This window comes from Moschus berezovskii, chromosome 6, assembly GCF_049115385.1.
Source record: "Moschus berezovskii isolate FMDL1 chromosome 6, NW_MosBer_1.0, whole genome shotgun sequence".
Taxonomy (NCBI): Eukaryota; Metazoa; Chordata; class Mammalia; order Artiodactyla; family Moschidae; genus Moschus; species Moschus berezovskii.
This window is the reverse complement of record NC_142465.1, coordinates 96,717,070-96,734,730: the sequence shown is the minus strand read 5'-3', so window position 1 is coordinate 96,734,730 and position 17,661 is coordinate 96,717,070. Positions and strand designations below refer to the sequence as shown.

At 37.4% G+C, this 17,661-nt stretch overlaps 1 protein-coding gene across 3 annotated transcripts in view; it reads left to right on the top strand.

Annotated features, from left to right (window-relative positions):
• The window catches only part of PIK3C2G (phosphatidylinositol-4-phosphate 3-kinase catalytic subunit type 2 gamma), a 464,511-nt gene that overhangs the window by 65,637 nt on the left and 381,213 nt on the right, over positions 1–17,661 (top strand). For all 3 annotated transcript variants that reach the window (XM_055394272.2, XM_055394271.2, XM_055394273.2), the window contains 3 exons: positions 4,241–4,343; positions 9,482–9,552; positions 13,672–13,735. In XM_055394272.2, the coding sequence (XP_055250247.2) occupies positions 4,241–4,343; positions 9,482–9,552; positions 13,672–13,735 (238 nt within the window). The remainder of the gene's footprint in view (positions 1–4,240; positions 4,344–9,481; positions 9,553–13,671; positions 13,736–17,661) is intronic.

The following is a 17,661-nucleotide window of genomic DNA, read 5'->3' as shown; positions in this document are numbered from 1 at the left end:
GTGTTAAATACAAAAGGTCAGAGATGGGAAAAAAATGTCCTTGTTAATTTAAGAATATTTGGGCAAATTGTTATTATATTGAAAAAAATGTCTAAAATTGAAGCTGTAAATCCCTCTTTACTCAACAAATACATTCCAGATAGATCATTAAAACCACTACTGCCAAATTAAGTGTGGAGGAAACAACTTCAAAAGATTAGAATAATAAGCCCAGGAATCTAAATCAATTCTCCATTCAGGTTGGAAGCTGGAGCTGAAAATTAAAGATAATTATAGATTTGCCTTATTCCAGAAGACACAAAACTGTAATCAACAGACCCTTCATCCTATATCAACAACATTATTCTAGCATCAAGACTTTCATTATCGAGAGGCTATTTAACTATTTTTAGTTTAAAAATAAAATACATTAGAATATCTTTTTTATAATTCCCATTTCTGTTTGGATCAACTGATCTACCATATTTTTTTGCATCCAGTAAATTATATCTCTTCTTGGGCAACTGTAGTATCATGAAATAGAAATGAAGTCATATTAAACTCTAAGACTTATTTGAGAATGTGATATAAATAATGATTAAATTGATGTTGAAATGGAAAAGATTTAAGATATGTTTTACTAAAAACAATAAGTAACCAGTAGGCTCAGGGTACAAATAATCCCAAAGAATAAAGGAAAAATTTTAAAACAAGTATGTTTAATATAAACCTACAATAACACAGCAGATGATATTGGTATGAATGGAATAGTTTAAATTTTCTGATCAAGAAGCAATGTCTCAGGAATTCCTTGATGTTCTATTGCTTAGTATTCTGTGCTTCCACTGCAGGGGGCATGAGTTTGATCCCCAGATTGGGAAATTAAGATCCTGAGTACCATGCAGCATGCCAGAAACAAAAAAGGTAGTGTCCAAAAATAAATTGAAATTTATCTACAAGTTAGAGACACAGCTAAAATAAAAATGATCTTATTTTTAACATAAATATATGTGTGCTTGACCATTTATCTCAGCCTATTTTCTTTTTTTAAGTGCAATAAACTCTTGTTAACTATTGTTTTGGACAAAGGGAAAGAGAACAATTTTAAGATCTTTTTTATTGTGCACAATTAAGTATAATTCAAAACTTTTCCCTGAGAATATATTCATATATCATAACTTTTTTTAAAAAATAAAATTTATAGGGGAAAAAATTCCTGCCAAAATCTGAAAATTACCCAGACCTTACCCCTCTCCTCACCACACTTGAGGCAAAGATAAGGGAAGAACTAGCTCTGAAAGAAGGGAGTTGAATTGACACATTTAGCAAATAAATATACAGAAATTTCAGTTAAATTCGAATTTCAAAATTTTCCATTTTTCTTAGTGTATATGAAACAGACTTAGACTAAAAATGTTTATACATTGTTATCTGAAATTCATGTTTATTGGTCATCTATTTTCTCTGGCAACCCTAGTGAGAGACGTACATACAAGTGGGTGAAATAGGCAGTTCAAGAAAGCAGTAGCCATATCTGAGGCTGAATTCACTGCACTGGGATCCAGGGTCCAGACTTCAACACACTGAGGAAAGGAAGCTTTGAAAGCAAGATGGGTCACTACTCTTAAAGTGGTTCCCAAAATAAGAAGAAGAACTTCAGAGGAATTTCAGAACTCTAAGCATGAAAAAAAAAAGAGTTGGGGTTAGGGGAAGTGAAAAGAGGAACCTGAGTATATGTGATAAAATACGAGAATAGCCCTTGCAGGAAAGCAGAAATCAATGATTCCAGAAACTCAGGGAATACACTGGCCATGTCTTATATCTAAATTCACAGTAGAAATAATTCAGTCCAGTTCAGTTCAGTCGCTCAGTCGTGTCTGACTCTTTGCGACTCCATGAATCACAGCACGCCAGGCCTCCCTGTCCATCACCAACTCCCGGAGTTCACTCAAACTCACGTCCATCGAGTCGGTGATGCCATCCAGCCATCTCATTCTCTGTCGTCCCCATCTCCTCCCACCCCCAATCCCTCTCAGCATCAGAGTCTTTTCCAGTGAGTCAGCTCTTCACATGAGATGGCCAAAGTATTGGAGTTTCAGCTTCAGCATCAGTCCTTCCAATGGAACACCCAGGATTGATCTCCTTTAGAATAGACTGGTTGGATCTCCTTGCAGTCCAAGGGACTCTCAAGAGTCTTCTCCAACACCACAGGTCAAAAGCATCAATTCTTCTGCACTCAGCTTTCTTCATAGTCCAACTCTCACATCCATACATGACCACGGGAAAAACCATAGCCTTGACTAGACGGACCTTGGTTGGCAAAGTAATGTCTCTGCTTTTTAATATGCTTTTTAACTTTCCTTCCAAGGAGTAAGCGTCTTTTAATTTCCTGGCTGCAGTCAGCATCCGCAGTGATTTTGGAGCCCCCAAAAATAAAGTCTGACACTGTTTCCACTGTTTCTCCATCTATTTCCCATGAAGTGATGGAACCAGATGCCATGATCTTCGTTTTCTGAATGTTGAGCTTTAAGCCAACATTTTCACTCTCCTCTTTCACTTTCATCAAGAGGCTTGTTAGTTCCTTTTCACTTTCTGCCATAAGGGTGGTGTCATCTGCATATCTGAGGTTATTGATATTTCTCCCGGCAATCTTGACTCCAGCTTGTGCTTCTTCCAGCCCAGCATTCCTCATGATGTACTCTGCATATAAGTTAAATAAGCAGGGTGACCATATACAACCTTGACGTACTCCTTTTCCTATTTGGAACCAGTCTGTTGTTCCATGTCCAGTTCTAACAGTTGCTTCCTGACCTGCATACAGGTTTCTCAACAGGCAGGTCAGGTGGTCTGGTATTCCCATCTCTTTCAGAATGTTCCACAGTTTATTGTGATCCACACAGTCAAAGGCTTTGGCATAGTCAATGAAGCAGAAATAGATGTTTTTCTGGAATTCTCTTGCTTTTACCATCATCCAGTTTATGTCTGGCAATTTGATCTCTGGTTCCTCTGCCTTTTCTAAAACCAGCTTGAACATCTGGAAGTTCACAGTTCATGTATTGTTGAAGCCTGGCTTGGAGAATTTTGAGCATGACTTTACTAGCGTGTGAGGTGAATGCAATTGTGTGGTAGTTTGAGCATTCTTTGGCATTGCCTTTCTTTGGAATTGGAATGAAAACTGACCTTTTCCAGTCCTGTGGCCACTGCTGAGTTTTCCAAATTTGCCTGCATATTGAGTGCAGAACTTTCACAGCATCATCTTTCAGGATTTGAAATTGATCAACTGGAATTCCATCACCTCCACAAGGAACAATATAAAAGCCCTATGGATAGCAATAGGTTGTTTTGTTCATTATTTCATCTGTGATTAGGAAATATTTACAGAGAGAGAGAGGAAGGAAGGATGGAAGGAAGGAAGGAAGAAAGGGAGGGAGGAAAACAAAATACAATTACACCATTAAAAATGTCTGAAATGTGTAATATTTTTTATTAAATCTGCTTGTCAAGCCTTTGACATAGACATTAATATCCCAACTCTAAAGAAAAAATATTGTGTTTCAGATAGTTTAATTGACCTAAGGTCAAGGAGTTAGTACATCTGTCTCTAAACTTGTGATATTTCTGCCACGTGGCTCTGCTTCCTTGATACAGTGATCCCCACATACATTTTGTGGCATCAATTAGACCTCCTAGGAGCATGCTGTGATCAGCTTTGAGATGGCCAGATATAACTAACTCTGAATATGGTTTCTTTATCATATCCATTCTAAAGGGCTCTAGTCATTTTTTCTAACAATGAATTGGAAAAGATATACTTATCTTGCCTTTACAACTGAATATGAGGAGACATATCTCTATATGTCTATATACACATGCACATTAGAGATAGATAGATAGATAGTTAAGCCACAGTCGTTCAGTTGTGTCTGACTCCTTGCAACTCCATGGACTGTAGCCTGCCAGGCTCTTCTGTCCAGGGGATTACCAATCAAGAATACTGGAGTGGGCTGCCATTTCCTCCTCCAGGAGGGATCTTTCTGACCCAGGAATCAAACCCATGTCTTCTGCATTGGCGGGCAGATTCTTTTCCACTGAGTCACCTGGAAAACCATGATAGATAGGTAGACAGACAGAAAACTACTATTTTTACTTTTATCAGACTAAGTTCTAAAAATAAAATAAAATGACATGGAGTCAGGGAGGAAAACATACACTGGGGGAATAGTAAGAGAAAATAATTATGTTCATTTTTTTTCTCTTTCAGTGATCACTATTTGGGAAGCCACAGAGTATTTCAGAAAAATAAATCTGTTATTCAACTTTATCTTCAGAAAAAGAGAGACATTCCAGGAACATTATCTCGAAAGGTGAGACTTTCTTAGCATTGGCATCAGTTAGCAAATGGGTTCTTTAAGGACAGTGTTCCCATCCTTATGGATTGTTGCCATTTTGGGATTACATGGCTTAATGAATATGTACTTATTTGAGTATATTTACTGAAACATAATGAAATATATGTCTATATGTCTATTAACAATTTGAACTAAAGCAATTACATGAACAGCATACTGCCACCTCAGTATAATAAATCAACTGGTCTCTTGAAAAGTCGTTTATGAGTAACTTATTAATGTTATCATATTCATACAAGAATCCACTAGTAAATGAATGGGACAGAAAATGTGATGGGGAAATCATTGAAGGAAGCAAAATAACACAACTCTTGCTCTATTTGAAGACAATGGTGGTATCAACACAGTTTAAATCAGGACAGATTAATATTTTTAATATATATAATAAAACTCCTTAGAAAGGAATTATTGTGCTTTAATGACAGTTTCATGCTGTTAGATATAAATTTTCTTCCCTGTGTGATGCATACCCAAATTGCACAGTATGCAGTAAACTTTGATATTTTAGAAGTTTTTATCTATAGAATCTTCCAATTACCTGCTTTAAGCAAAACTCCCATCACCCTGTCATTTACCTCAGATAACAGATTTCCAATGCATGACTTTTTTTTTTTTTTCTAGTTTGGGGTGCTTCATCATAAAAAGTGTCAGGTAGTGCATTAGTTTGCAATATATCTATGTGGAACATAACATAATGAGGCCAAAAGAGAGTTGTTTAGAAATATCTTTTGGAACTCGTACCCAACTCAGATGGCATTGACAGCTCCAGGGCTATGCATCTGAAATCTCCACAAAGAAGCATTACAAAGTAACTAATACCCTTAATATCAATAAACCTAAGCGTCTTCAAATTGTCCTCAGTGTTGATGAAAAAGCTGGAATTATCATGCTTCATTTCAACAGGGGGAGGAGGAAATGTATCATTCTAACTACTACTCTTGTTTCAGTTCAGTTCAGTTCAGTCGCTCAGTCGTGTCCGACTCGCTGCGACCCCATGAATCACAGCACGCCAGGTCTCCCTGTCCATCACCAACTCCCGGAGTTCACTCAAACTCGTGTCCATAGAGTCGGTGATGCCATCCAGCCATCTCATTCTCTGTTGTCCCCTTCTCCTCCCGCCCCCAACCTTTCCCAGCATCAGAGTCTTTTCCAGTGAGTCAACTCGTCGCATGAGGTGGCCAAAGTACTGCAGTTTCAGCTTTAGCATCAGTCCTTCCAATGAACACCCAGGATTGATCTCCTTTAGAATAGACTGGTTGGATCTCCTTGCAGTACAAGGGACTCTCAAGAGTCTTCTCCAGCACCACAATTCAAAAACATCAATTCTTCAGCGATCAGCTTAATTGCTATAAAGAATGTCACTGGTAGTAATTCACAAATCACTAATATTTCAGTTTCATGTAAATTAAGGTTTATTCTTAAATGCATATAACTCCACTATTTTGATATAATATGTACTGAACATATATTTTATATCTGCAACTTTAACATTTACATCACATTTACTGTTTACAACAATTCAGTGTCAATAAGGACACTGAATCCCAAGGAGCTCATGACCTTTCTCAGGTCACATTCATGGAACTAGTAAGCAGAGACTTGTATCTTAGCCCAGTCAGTGAGTCTCCACTGAGAATTTATGGACTATACTCAAACGTTTTAGATGTGAGTGTCAGAGCAATTAGTCAAAATTCTGCCTTTATATTTTTTTGGCTTTGTTTTGTTTTCCACAGCTGTATCCACATATACCAAAGCCTGGGCCATGACAAGGTATTTAGTGATAATTAACCACATTAAGTATATATTAGGTGCCAGGCACTGTTATTAGTGCTCTACATGTATTAATTCATAACAGCCCCAAAGCAAAAACTATAGCATGTTAGCCTATATGATATTGTAGTCTTTTTTAAAACTTTTAAAAATAATATTATTTATTCATTTTTGGTTGTGCTGGGTTTTCACTGCCTCGTGGGCTTTTCTCTAGGTGCAAGTGGGTGCTACTCTCTAGTTTTGTTGCATAGGCTTCTCATTGTCTGGAACATGCACTCTTGGGCATTATGGCTTCAGTAGTTGTGGCTCCCAGTCTCTAGAGCACAGGCTCAATAGTTGTGGGGCATGGACTTAGTTGCTCTGTGGTGTCAGGATCTTCCCAGTTCAGGGATCAAATCTCTATCTCCTGCATTGACAGGCAGATTCTTTACTGCTGAGCCACTAGGGACTAGGGAAGTCCTAAAAATTTTTTTTGATGTGGACCATTTTTAAAGACTTTATTGAATTTGTTACAGCATTACTTTTGTTTTTTCAGATTTTGGTCACAAGGCATGTGGGCTCTTAGCTCTCCAATCAGGGATCAAATGGACATCCCCTACGTTGGAAGGCAAAGACTTAACCATTTGATCACCCTAATGTTAGTTAAGACATTCATACATTTCAAAAACTTACTCATGATACTGAAAATATTAGAGTCTAGACACTGGTATGTTATGTCAACACGATGCATATGTTGCACTCTGATATATCACACTTTTTGTTATGAACTTTTAATACCCATTGAGTAGGTTAGATTATAATTTCACTTGAAAATCTAATAGTTGAAGAAAATAAAACCTAATTGCCTGGTTTTATAAAATCTTCTTTCAGGATTAGATAAGCATGTTGATAAATTTAATATAACTGAATATAACTGAGACAGTTTAACAGTTTACAACCCTTCTTCATGGTCTGAATGGCTATATTTAAAATAAATGACTCATGATTATTTTTCTTTTATAAATCTATGCTAAGGGAATGGTGAATGGTCTCCTCTCTTAATTCTATTATTTAAAATGATGCCAAAATTCTCTGTGATTTTCATAATTTCAGCTGTATGCTAAACATTATGAATAATTAAATTTTCTTTCTACTTAAACAACGTGAACGTGGCTTGACAATATTGTTTCTATGTAATATTAGAACTATAATGATCACTATCATTTTATTAAGTTTACTGACACCAACACCATTCAGGAGATATTTCAGAGTTTTTTTCACTGTAAAATGCATTACAAAGCTCAATTCAACTTAGATGGCTTTCTTCTTTTAAACTGACTCCTATTATATTGATATATGATGATTTAATTCGTGTTCCAAGAGATTATTCACAAAACTGACATTCTTTAGAAATCATCCTAGATTTCAAAATTTTTAAATTCTTGTCTTGATTAAAAATGACACAAATGACTGAAACTTGTTTTTTTAATTTTTATTCTTTTACATCTTTCTGGTTTGATCAAAAGTATTGCCAACATTGTATGTATTAATCATAAAATTAAGATTTCTTTATAGTTCAAGGAAGCTTTTACAGAATATTTAAAACAATAGATTTCTGTATGAAAAAAAGAAAAAAAAATACCTTAGTGTTTTTACTAAAACAAAGGTATGACTTTCAGCTTTGGAGAAAAGTAAATTGCACAATACATTCCAAGGATATGTGCTCAAACTTTCCTGCAAATCTTTGAGATCCTTTAGATAATTTTTTTTTTCTTTTAAGTGACTGTATGAAAAAGGACAATTCCCCTGCCCCCAAAAGTATCTCTGGAAGCCAAGTAAAGTAGCTTTTAAATGAATATGATTATGCTATACCAAAAGATGAAAATATGTCATATTATTTATACGCTGCTTTGGTTTTAACTTCTGAAATAAGTGCATGTATGCTCAGTCATGTCCAACTCTTTGCAACCCTATGGACTGCAGCTTCCCAGGCCCCTCTGTCCATGGGATTTCCCTGGCAAGAATACTGGAGTGGGTTGCCATTTCCTCCTCCAGGATATCAAACCCACATCTCCCATGTCTCCTGCATTGCAGGTTGAATCTTTACCACTGAGCCACCAGCGAAGTCTCTGAAATAAGGCAAATGCCAAACATTACAGTTCAAATCTTACTGTACTTTGACTCTTTTTTATCAATTTTTCTTTTCCTTTTACTGTCCTTTCCATGCCCTAACTTTTGCTTTATCTACTGCAGAAAAAAAAATTGTCTCAATCACTATCACACTTTCAGATTTCATCAACCAGGGACCTTGGACATAAATTCCTATACAGTAAGCCTCATGTTGTCAAGTTCCTTAGCATTTCTGTTAATTCAAAGCCTTCCTTTTTCATAGCAATGACCTTATTCTTTCCATGTTACTTAGCTTCCTCCCTCTTCTTCACAAAACAACCCAATATAAAAATTGATTTACCGTTGACCTTAAGCCATGTAAAGGTTTTCCTTCTGATGTTTTCTGTCAGAAACTCTAACAGGCAGTTTTAAAATTAGATTGTGTGCGTACTGACATACAAGATTATATGCACCCCAGGCACGAAGGGACTCACTGGGCTGTAAAACTTAACGGCTCTGGGTGATGATGGGGTATATTTACTTCCTCTGTAGGCCTGCACAGGGTTTTCATAGGTGCCCATTTCAGAACAGTTGATCAAGGAGTTAAGATGAAAGTGCGTCTGTGTGAATGCAGAGATGTGGATCAGGGGGCTGCTATTTTAAGATGAGTAGTTCCTGCTCATCTTGGGAGAAAAACACAATGCCATCTGATAACTCTTTCAGTTTATACCTATCAGTAGTTGTCTTTCATTAGCATAACAACATTCATGAGAAGGGAAGTTCTCTTACCCTGACATTTTGGTGGCAAGATATGGAAAATCTGAATAATGGAGGATTCCATTCTGTGTGCCGGCCAATGTGGCAAGCTGTCAAGTCTTATGCTGCCATGTATCCAAGGCCTAAATGTAAAGAAAACGTACAGGTACATGGGAGAACTGGTGTCAAAATTGCCTTCCTGTTGGGATAAATTCGTATTTGACCTTGGTGGTGGCAGGATGCTTTTCAACTGTCCTTGGGGTTTATCCGCAATCAAAGAGCAGCTTTCTGCTTTACTTTTGAAAGGAATGCTTCTACAGTTAAGTGTCTTCTAAGGTCTTTAAAACAAAATATTAAAATGATAAATGAGGGTTATCAAAAGAGGTGAATAAAATGACAGCAGGAAGTTACGGACCTATTTTTATCTTGGATTCATTCCTCTTCACTCTATAAATATTAATATATCCTGCTGTCTACAGCATGAAGATGACCACAGTCAGTTTTATCTGAACCAGCTTCTAGAATTTATGCATATCTGGAAAGTATCCAGGTAAGACATTTCATTTCTGTTCCAAGACTACTTTCTGACTGATTTCTCAAGTACCAAATCACAATATTTTTCAGTTGATTGTAAAAACTATCCTTTCACTAATACTGTGGAAGCTATTGTACTTTTAATAGATATCTCCCGTTGGCAAATTCTGTTAATAATTATCTATTCTTCACAGCTATTCAGATACGTTTGAAAAAGCTGCTAACACCTTCCAGAACAATCTAACATTCATTTAAAAATCTCTCTGCTACCAGTTATTACATTTTCGAGGATTTTTTTTCCTCATTCATTTGGTAAATTCGATTGTGCATATGTCACTAAGCTCTTTGTATCACTGAGTTTCCATACTTTGAAAGTCACCATCTCCTGCTTTAAATTCCTTTCTGGAACTCCTTGAAAATAACTGATACATTATAAACAAAGGAGAGTGAATTCAAATTGGAAAACTCAAGTGACGGCAAATGAGCATATCCTAATTGAGTCTGATATCTCAACATATGCATGTATCATTTGAAAGAATAGACATATCAAAAAGCTAACCTGGGAGAAGGTATCAGTGCTACAGGGTGAGGTTATCAGGAATTAAAGTTGTTCTGAGCTAAATGAGCAAAAAATGGAGTGTGGGAGGTATGTGTCATAAATTCTCTAAAGCACAGCCTGATATAAAAGTGAGTTAAAATTGTTTTAGTGACTATTAATAATAGCTATCACTTCCTGGAGTTCTAGTACATTTTGCATACATTATCTCATCTAATTCTCCCCTTAAGTCTAATAATACATACTACCTTACTTCAGAATCAAGGAAACTGAACTTCTGGAAGGTTAAATAACTTATCTAGGGCCGATCACTCAGTTTGTTAGTAGAAAGAGTGAAATCAATGCTGTCTGTAATTTGCAAAGGCTACATTCTTTCATTAAAATATCATGTCTTTCTCTTTCCCCCCAGTATTCAGCCTCATATCATAAAATCATAGACTGGGTAAAACTAAGGAGGACTTTTGATATCACTTAATCTAAATTATTATTGTATTACTAATTATATGCTTCAGATAGGTCCCCATCAAAATAGTGTATTAAATCAAATGTTGTATTTCAAAATAAATTTATAAGACAACAACTACCACATCAACAAATGCAGAGAGAAACATCAAATTGGACAAATTCTTCAAAAAGTCTAGAATCCCTGGGAGTCAGAGATTTGTTCTGAACTGTTTGGTGGAGGGCTGTGACTTGTAGGTGGATGCTACCTGGGGCACAGAGAGATAAAAGGAGCCTGTGACTCTTTGGAAAAGACCTTGTGCTAGGAAAGATTGAAGGCAGGAGAAGAAGGGGATGATAGAGGATGAGATGGTTGCATGGTATCGCCCAATCAATAGACATGAGTTTGAGCAAGCGCCAGGAGTTGGTGATGGCAACTGCATGCTGGACTGGCATGCTGCAGTCCATGGGTTTGCAAAGAGTCAGACACAACTGAGTGACTGACCTGACTGTGAGACCCATAAGATTTATTCACTAACTTATCATTGTCAGTAATTTTTAATTGGAGTGTAGTTGACAGACAACATTTCTTCATTCCTTTCTTCTTTTGGTTGTTCCTCTGATTGGGTGCTTTCAAGTTATCTGTCTTTAAGTTTATCGAGTTTTCTGCTTGGTAGTTTATCAAATTCTTCAGCTCAGTCTTGTATTCTTTAGCGCAAGCATTTCTATTTGATCCTTGTATTTTCTCTTTGCTGAATTTCTCATTTTGTTTCCTGCATTGTTATACTAAATTCACTAAATTCTTGTTCTGTGTTCCCTTGCAGTTCTCTGAGCATCTTTAGGACAATTATTTTGAGTGCTTTAATCAGACGATTCTTTTATCTCCATTTCTTTGGGGTCAGTTGCTGGAAGTCTACTGTATTCGTTGGGTGGTGTCATATTTCCCTGATTTTTTGTGATCTTCTAGCCTTGCCTGGAAAGTCCCATGGATGGAGGAGCCTGGTAGGCTGCCGTTCATGGGGCCGCTTCGAGTCAGACACGACTGAGCGACTTCACTTTCACTTTTTACTTTCACACATTGGAGAAGGAAATGGCAACCCACTCCAGTGTTCTTGCCTGGAGAATCCCAGGGACAGGGAAGCCTGGTGGGCTGCCATCTATGGGGTCACACAGAGTCGGACACGACTGAAGTGACTGAGCAGCAGCAGCAGCAGCAGCAGCCTTATATCCCGGGTGGGGAAGATCCCCCAGAAAAAGGAATGGCAACTAACTTCAGTATTCTTGCCTAGAGAATCCCAAGGACAGAGGAGCCTGGAAGGCTATAGTCCATGGGGTCACAAAGAGGTGAACTGAGCAACTAACACTTTCACTGCACACAGCCTTGCATAGCTGTCTGTACAGAAGCAGCAGCAGTCACCTCTTCCAGACTGTATGAGCTGTCTTCAGTATGGAAAGACCTTCACTTACAGGCAAGGGTACCCTGAAATGTGCTGTGACCCTGAGTGTAATAGTGTAAGGCACCAAGCACAGAATTGTGAGACAACTCCAGGTATGGAGGGAAGGAGAAACACAAAGTCTGCTCAGCTCAGGTCATGGGGTTCCACAGCATCCACAACCACGTGGTCCTTGGCAAGTGCTCTGGGAGGTCTGCAATGCTGCAGAAGCTTTTGTGATCCTCAGTGGTGCCTCCAGATAGAGACCAGGGCAGACAGCAGTTGCTGCTGGAGCTGGTTGTGTACACACACACACACACACACACACACCCGGCTGTGAAGACCAACTGCAGGTGCCTTTGTAGCGACAGGGTTAGCTGCAGACACTCATAGAGTTTGGCGGGGGATCAAACAGGGCTACTTGCTACTATAAAATATATTGGTGTGTTTTTTTTTGTAATTAATTTATTTTTATTGGAGGCAAATTATTTTACAATATTATATTGGTTGGTTTTGCCATATATTGACATGAATTCGCCCCGGGTTTACATAAGTTCCCCCTCCTGAACCCTCCTCCCACCTCCCTCCTCCCTTTATCCTCCCTCTGGGTCATCCCCACATGCCAGCCCCGAGCATCCTATAACATGCATCGACCCTGAACTAGTGATTCGTTTCACATATGACAACATACGTGTTTCAATGCCATTCTCCCAAATCATCCCACCCTCACCTTCTCCCACAGAGTCCCAAAGACTGTTCTATACATCTGTGTCTCTTTTGCTGTCTCATATACAGGGTTATCATTTGCATCTTTCTAAATTCCATATATATGCGTTAGTATACTGTATTGGTGTTTTTCTTTCTGGCTTACTTCACTCTGTATAATAGGCTCCAGTTTCATCCACCTCATTAGAACTGATTCAAATGTATTCTTTTTAATGGCTGAATAATACTCCATTGTGTATATGTACCAAAGCTTTCTTATCCACTCATCTGCAGATGGACATCTAGGTTGCTTCCATGTCCTGGCTATTATAAACAGTGCTGCAATGAACATTGGTGTGTTTTTAACATTATAAATTTGTGTTATGCTACTCATTATTTGAGTCAATTCATGAGTTTTCAGGACAAATAGGAAGGGAAAGTCAATAACGTTGGGGAAAATAATTTTGAATAGTGAAGCCAGAAGAATCTCTGCTCAACTCACATCTATTCCACCTAAGAGATAACGCTGAAGCATTAAGAGGAGCTTAGGGAAAAAAGCAAAAATACCAGGAAAACACAGAGGTTTGGGATCAAATACAACACCACGTATAATAAATATGTCATTAATTCTGAAAGTAATTCTTTGCAAATTTTTGCATATTTGATATTTCTTGATGTATCTGTCATTATCTCCTTATGAATCCCTTTGCAACTGACATTTTGAATTAAAAGTAGTTTCTTATAATGAACAGTCTTTGAGAAGTTTGGTTAAGTTGTCAAAAATTTCTTCTGAGTTCCAAGGTTTTTAAATATGCTTGTAGCCTATCAAGTTATACAGAGGTTTTAAGGTAGACATTCAAAATGATATTTAAAATTACATCAACAGAAATCCTTAAACTACATTTGCTATAGAATCATGGGCAAAGCAAGACTTGTGATAAATTTGATAAATTTAATGTTTTCCCACTCAATTTTAAACAAAGCTCTTTTTTCTTTCCAGACAGTGTCTCTCAACAGTAATCCAAAAATATGACTCCCACCTGAAATACTTATTGAAAACCCAGGTATTAACTTTTGTTACTTACTTAATTAATCCAATAAGCATTTATTATCTACTCTTTCTCTAAAACTTTGCACATTTCTGAAGATACACAGATTTATAAAGCAGAGACTTCAATGGCTTTCATTCTATCATGGCAAAACAGACAATTAACCAGATGTATGTAATAAAGTGTCATGTGTGTATATAGGACACACAAAAGAGGGTTATCGATTTTACTTATTTGATCTGAGTGTTGAAAAATGAGCGTGTCAGCCAGGGGAGGGGTGTGGTGAAGGAAAGTCTGAGGTAGGGATAACTTAAAGCAAATAACAACAGGAATAGAGCATGTAGCAAATAGCCTGGTTTGAGTCAGAAACTGTATGCTATTGAAACTTTGGAATGGCTACAATTAAGGTTCAAGGTGAAAGCCTAGGAAAAGACCAGATGAAAGGGAGAAGCGGGAACCAAGTTATGTATGGTCTTAAGGACATTTTATGGACAATTTAATGATTTTCTAATTTATCATCTGATGACATAAAGCCATTATGCAGGGCAGCATAATGACAGATGGGTGACTATAGGACATTTCATTAACCCCAAGAGATGAGGAGGGCATGGACAAAAGCTCTAATATGGGGGTGGAGAGGAAGGGGCAGATTCACAAAAGGTGAAAATGTGCAATTTACATGATTTGGTGAAAAACTGTGAACAACGAAATAACACAGTGCCTAGACTATCTCCAGATTCCTGGTGGCTGACTGATCACATGGAGACATTAATTAACTAAACAGTGAAGGTAGGAGAAGCTAGCTTGGCAGAGAAAATAATGGATTCAGTCTAATCTAATGCCTATTAGGCATCCAAGTTGTAGTCACCATTAGGCAAATCATTTCTTACAGTGTGTTCTTCCAGGGAAGGATTGCTGTTTTTCAGTCTCCCAGTCATGTCTGATTTCTTGCAATCCCATGGACTGCAGCCTGCCAGGCCTCTCTGTCCCACACCATCTCTTGAAGTTTGAACAAGTTCATGTCCATTGCATCAGTGATGTCATCCAGTCATCTCATCATCTGGCACCCTCTTCTCCTTCTGCCCTCAATCTTTCCCAGCATCAGGGACTTTTCCACTCAGTCAGCTGTTCACATCAGATGACAAAAATACTGGAATTTCAGCTTCAGCATCAGTCCTTCCGAGGAGTATTCAAGGTTGATCTCCCTTAAGATTGACTGGTTGAATCTCCTTGCTGTCCAAAGGACTTTGAGGAGTTTTCTCCAGCACCACAGTTCAAAGGCATCAATTCTTTAATGTTCTGCCTTCTTTATAGTTCAGTTCTCACAACCATATATGACCAGTGGGAAGACATAGCATTGACTACACAGACTTTCATCAGCAGAGTAATGTCTCTGCTTGTCAACACACTGTCTAGGCTTTCAAAGCTTTCCTGTCGAGAAGAAACTGTCTTCTGATTTCATGGCTGCAATCACAATCCACTGTGATTGTAGAGTCCAAGAAGAGGAAATCTGTCACGGCTTCCATCTTTTCCCCCTCTATTTGGCATGAAGTAATGGAGCTGGATGCCACAATCTTAGTTTTTTCTTTTTTTAATATTTAGTTTTAAGCTGGCTTTTTATTCTCCTCCTTCACCCTCAAGAGGCTCTTTAGTTCCTGTTCACTTTCTGCCATTAGAGTGTTATCATCTGCATATCTGAGGTCATTGATGTTTCTCCTGCCTGTCTTGACTCCAACTTGTAACTCATCCAGCCCAGCATTTCTCCTGATGTGCTCAGCATACATATTAGTCTTCCACAGATAAAATACTGTATGATTACAGAAAATGAGTTAAGAGAATGTTTTTAAAACAAGTGAAGACTTCTTTTTCCATTAAACAAATGACTCTTGGTATCTATACAAAGGGAACAGATCTTAATCAATATTAAATTGCTATCCTCAATATTAAAAAACAGTAAACAGTTCTGAAAATGATAAATTACACTTCTTGATGTGGATACGAAACTCACACATGAATTCCATGTAAATAAGTAAAGATACAGTGATGACAAATACACAACTCATCTTCCTTCCCCAAGTGTAATCCTCTCACTGTAATTCCACAACTTTCTTGAGTCTAGCCTGAATCTGGAGTTTAAAATGTGGAAGGTGCAAATAATTCACAATTATTTGTATTGTTTTAAACCTCATAAAAGTGTCATAATTACTACTTCTTTGTGACTGCCATTCTTTCTAGTGAGAATTTGAAATATACCAGGTACCCTGGGCATATTAAGGCTCCATTCCCATAGCATTTATGGCTCTTGATAATACACAGATATACTGTGGAGGTTATCATACCTTACTTATGGATGAATTTTAATTACCTAAATGTCTCAGTACTGCTCATGTATCATAGATCCATGATAATTAATTTTCAAATGTAGTGGTTTGATCATATCACTTATATATGAGACCTCCAATACTTTCACTTTAAAAGAAATCATTTTTTGAAAGAAAGCAATTTTTCCAATACAACTGAAAAGCTGGCAAACCATCAAAGAAACACTGTCATTATCACAGACAAATAGTTATTATCACCACATCTGAATTATTTTATAAATAGGCCACAGTGTCTGCAAATTTCCACGTGAATTCTCTGTAAACCAATGAATTTTTTACATGACATTTCTTCCTATGAAGCATCGATAGCTAAATATCTAAGAAGTAAGAACAGACTGTGATATTACCAATTTACAATATTGCACTTTCTATTTGTTTGACAAGTGTATTAAGTAGCATTTCATCAACACTGAAAATAGTTAACAATTTGAAGAATAATGTTTTTATCTTTCTCATACTTGAATTATTATATGATTTGACAAAATAACAAGCAGGTCGAATAAATTTGCCATGAATATTACTGAATAATATGGATAACTTAAATTTCCAAATATTTTGTTTCATCAGCAATGGCTATTGGCATATTTTACATTTGACACATTTCAGATTGTGCATCCTAACTTATGCTTGCTAAACAGCTAATGTTGTAAGTAATTTACATAGAGCTTTTCCTTTCGGCAATTTTCCCCCCTCTCTTCTATTTTACTAATAATTAAGGAATGTTTTCTGTATTCATGCTATATTCTGAATTCATTGCTAACATTTAGGAGAAATTAAGAACAGAAAAAAGAGAAAGAATTTTCCCCGGAGGTGTTAATGCTTACTTAGTACAAATTACTAAACTATTTACTTACTGGAATCATCAGAAGTCAAAGTCAGAACCATGCTCTGAAGTTGCTAACAATCTAGCTGGAAAGAGCATTTTCACATAAAGCACACAGAGTGGTAGATCTCTAAGACAAAGCAGTGTAAAGCCAGATTTCCAACTAGGTGGAAGAATCAGCTTCTGATTCAAAGTTGCTTTCTCCTAGTAGCCTCTAACGCATTGTCTCCAAAATTTTTGTTTAAATGCCAAGTAGTGTTCTTGCCTGGAGATTCCCAGGGACAGGGGAGCCTGGTGGTCTGTGGGATTGCACAGAGTCAGACACGACTGAAGCGACTTAGCAGCAGCAGCAGCTAACTTTAGAGAAAGTTAGCAATCCCTATCACTGAGGACAAACTTACACTTGGATCTGTAACTGATGAACTAATTGTAGACCAAATGGATCTGGATTGAAAAAAATCCATCCATGCTTCAAAATGTAGGTTGGCTTCATGAAACATCTGCTTGGTATAAAAAGAGCTAAAAGCCTCCAAACGCTTTACCTTCAAGCGCATGTCTCAGAGGCTGTACCAACTAGATAACCAGACAAAAAAATTTAAAAGTCACCTCTATTGTTTGTGTGTGTCTGTGCTGTCTCTTTAGTCACGTCCGATTCTTTGCAAACTTATGGACTGTAGCCTGCCAGGCTCTTCAGTCCATGGGATTCTCCAGGCAAGAATCCTGGAGTAGATTGCCAT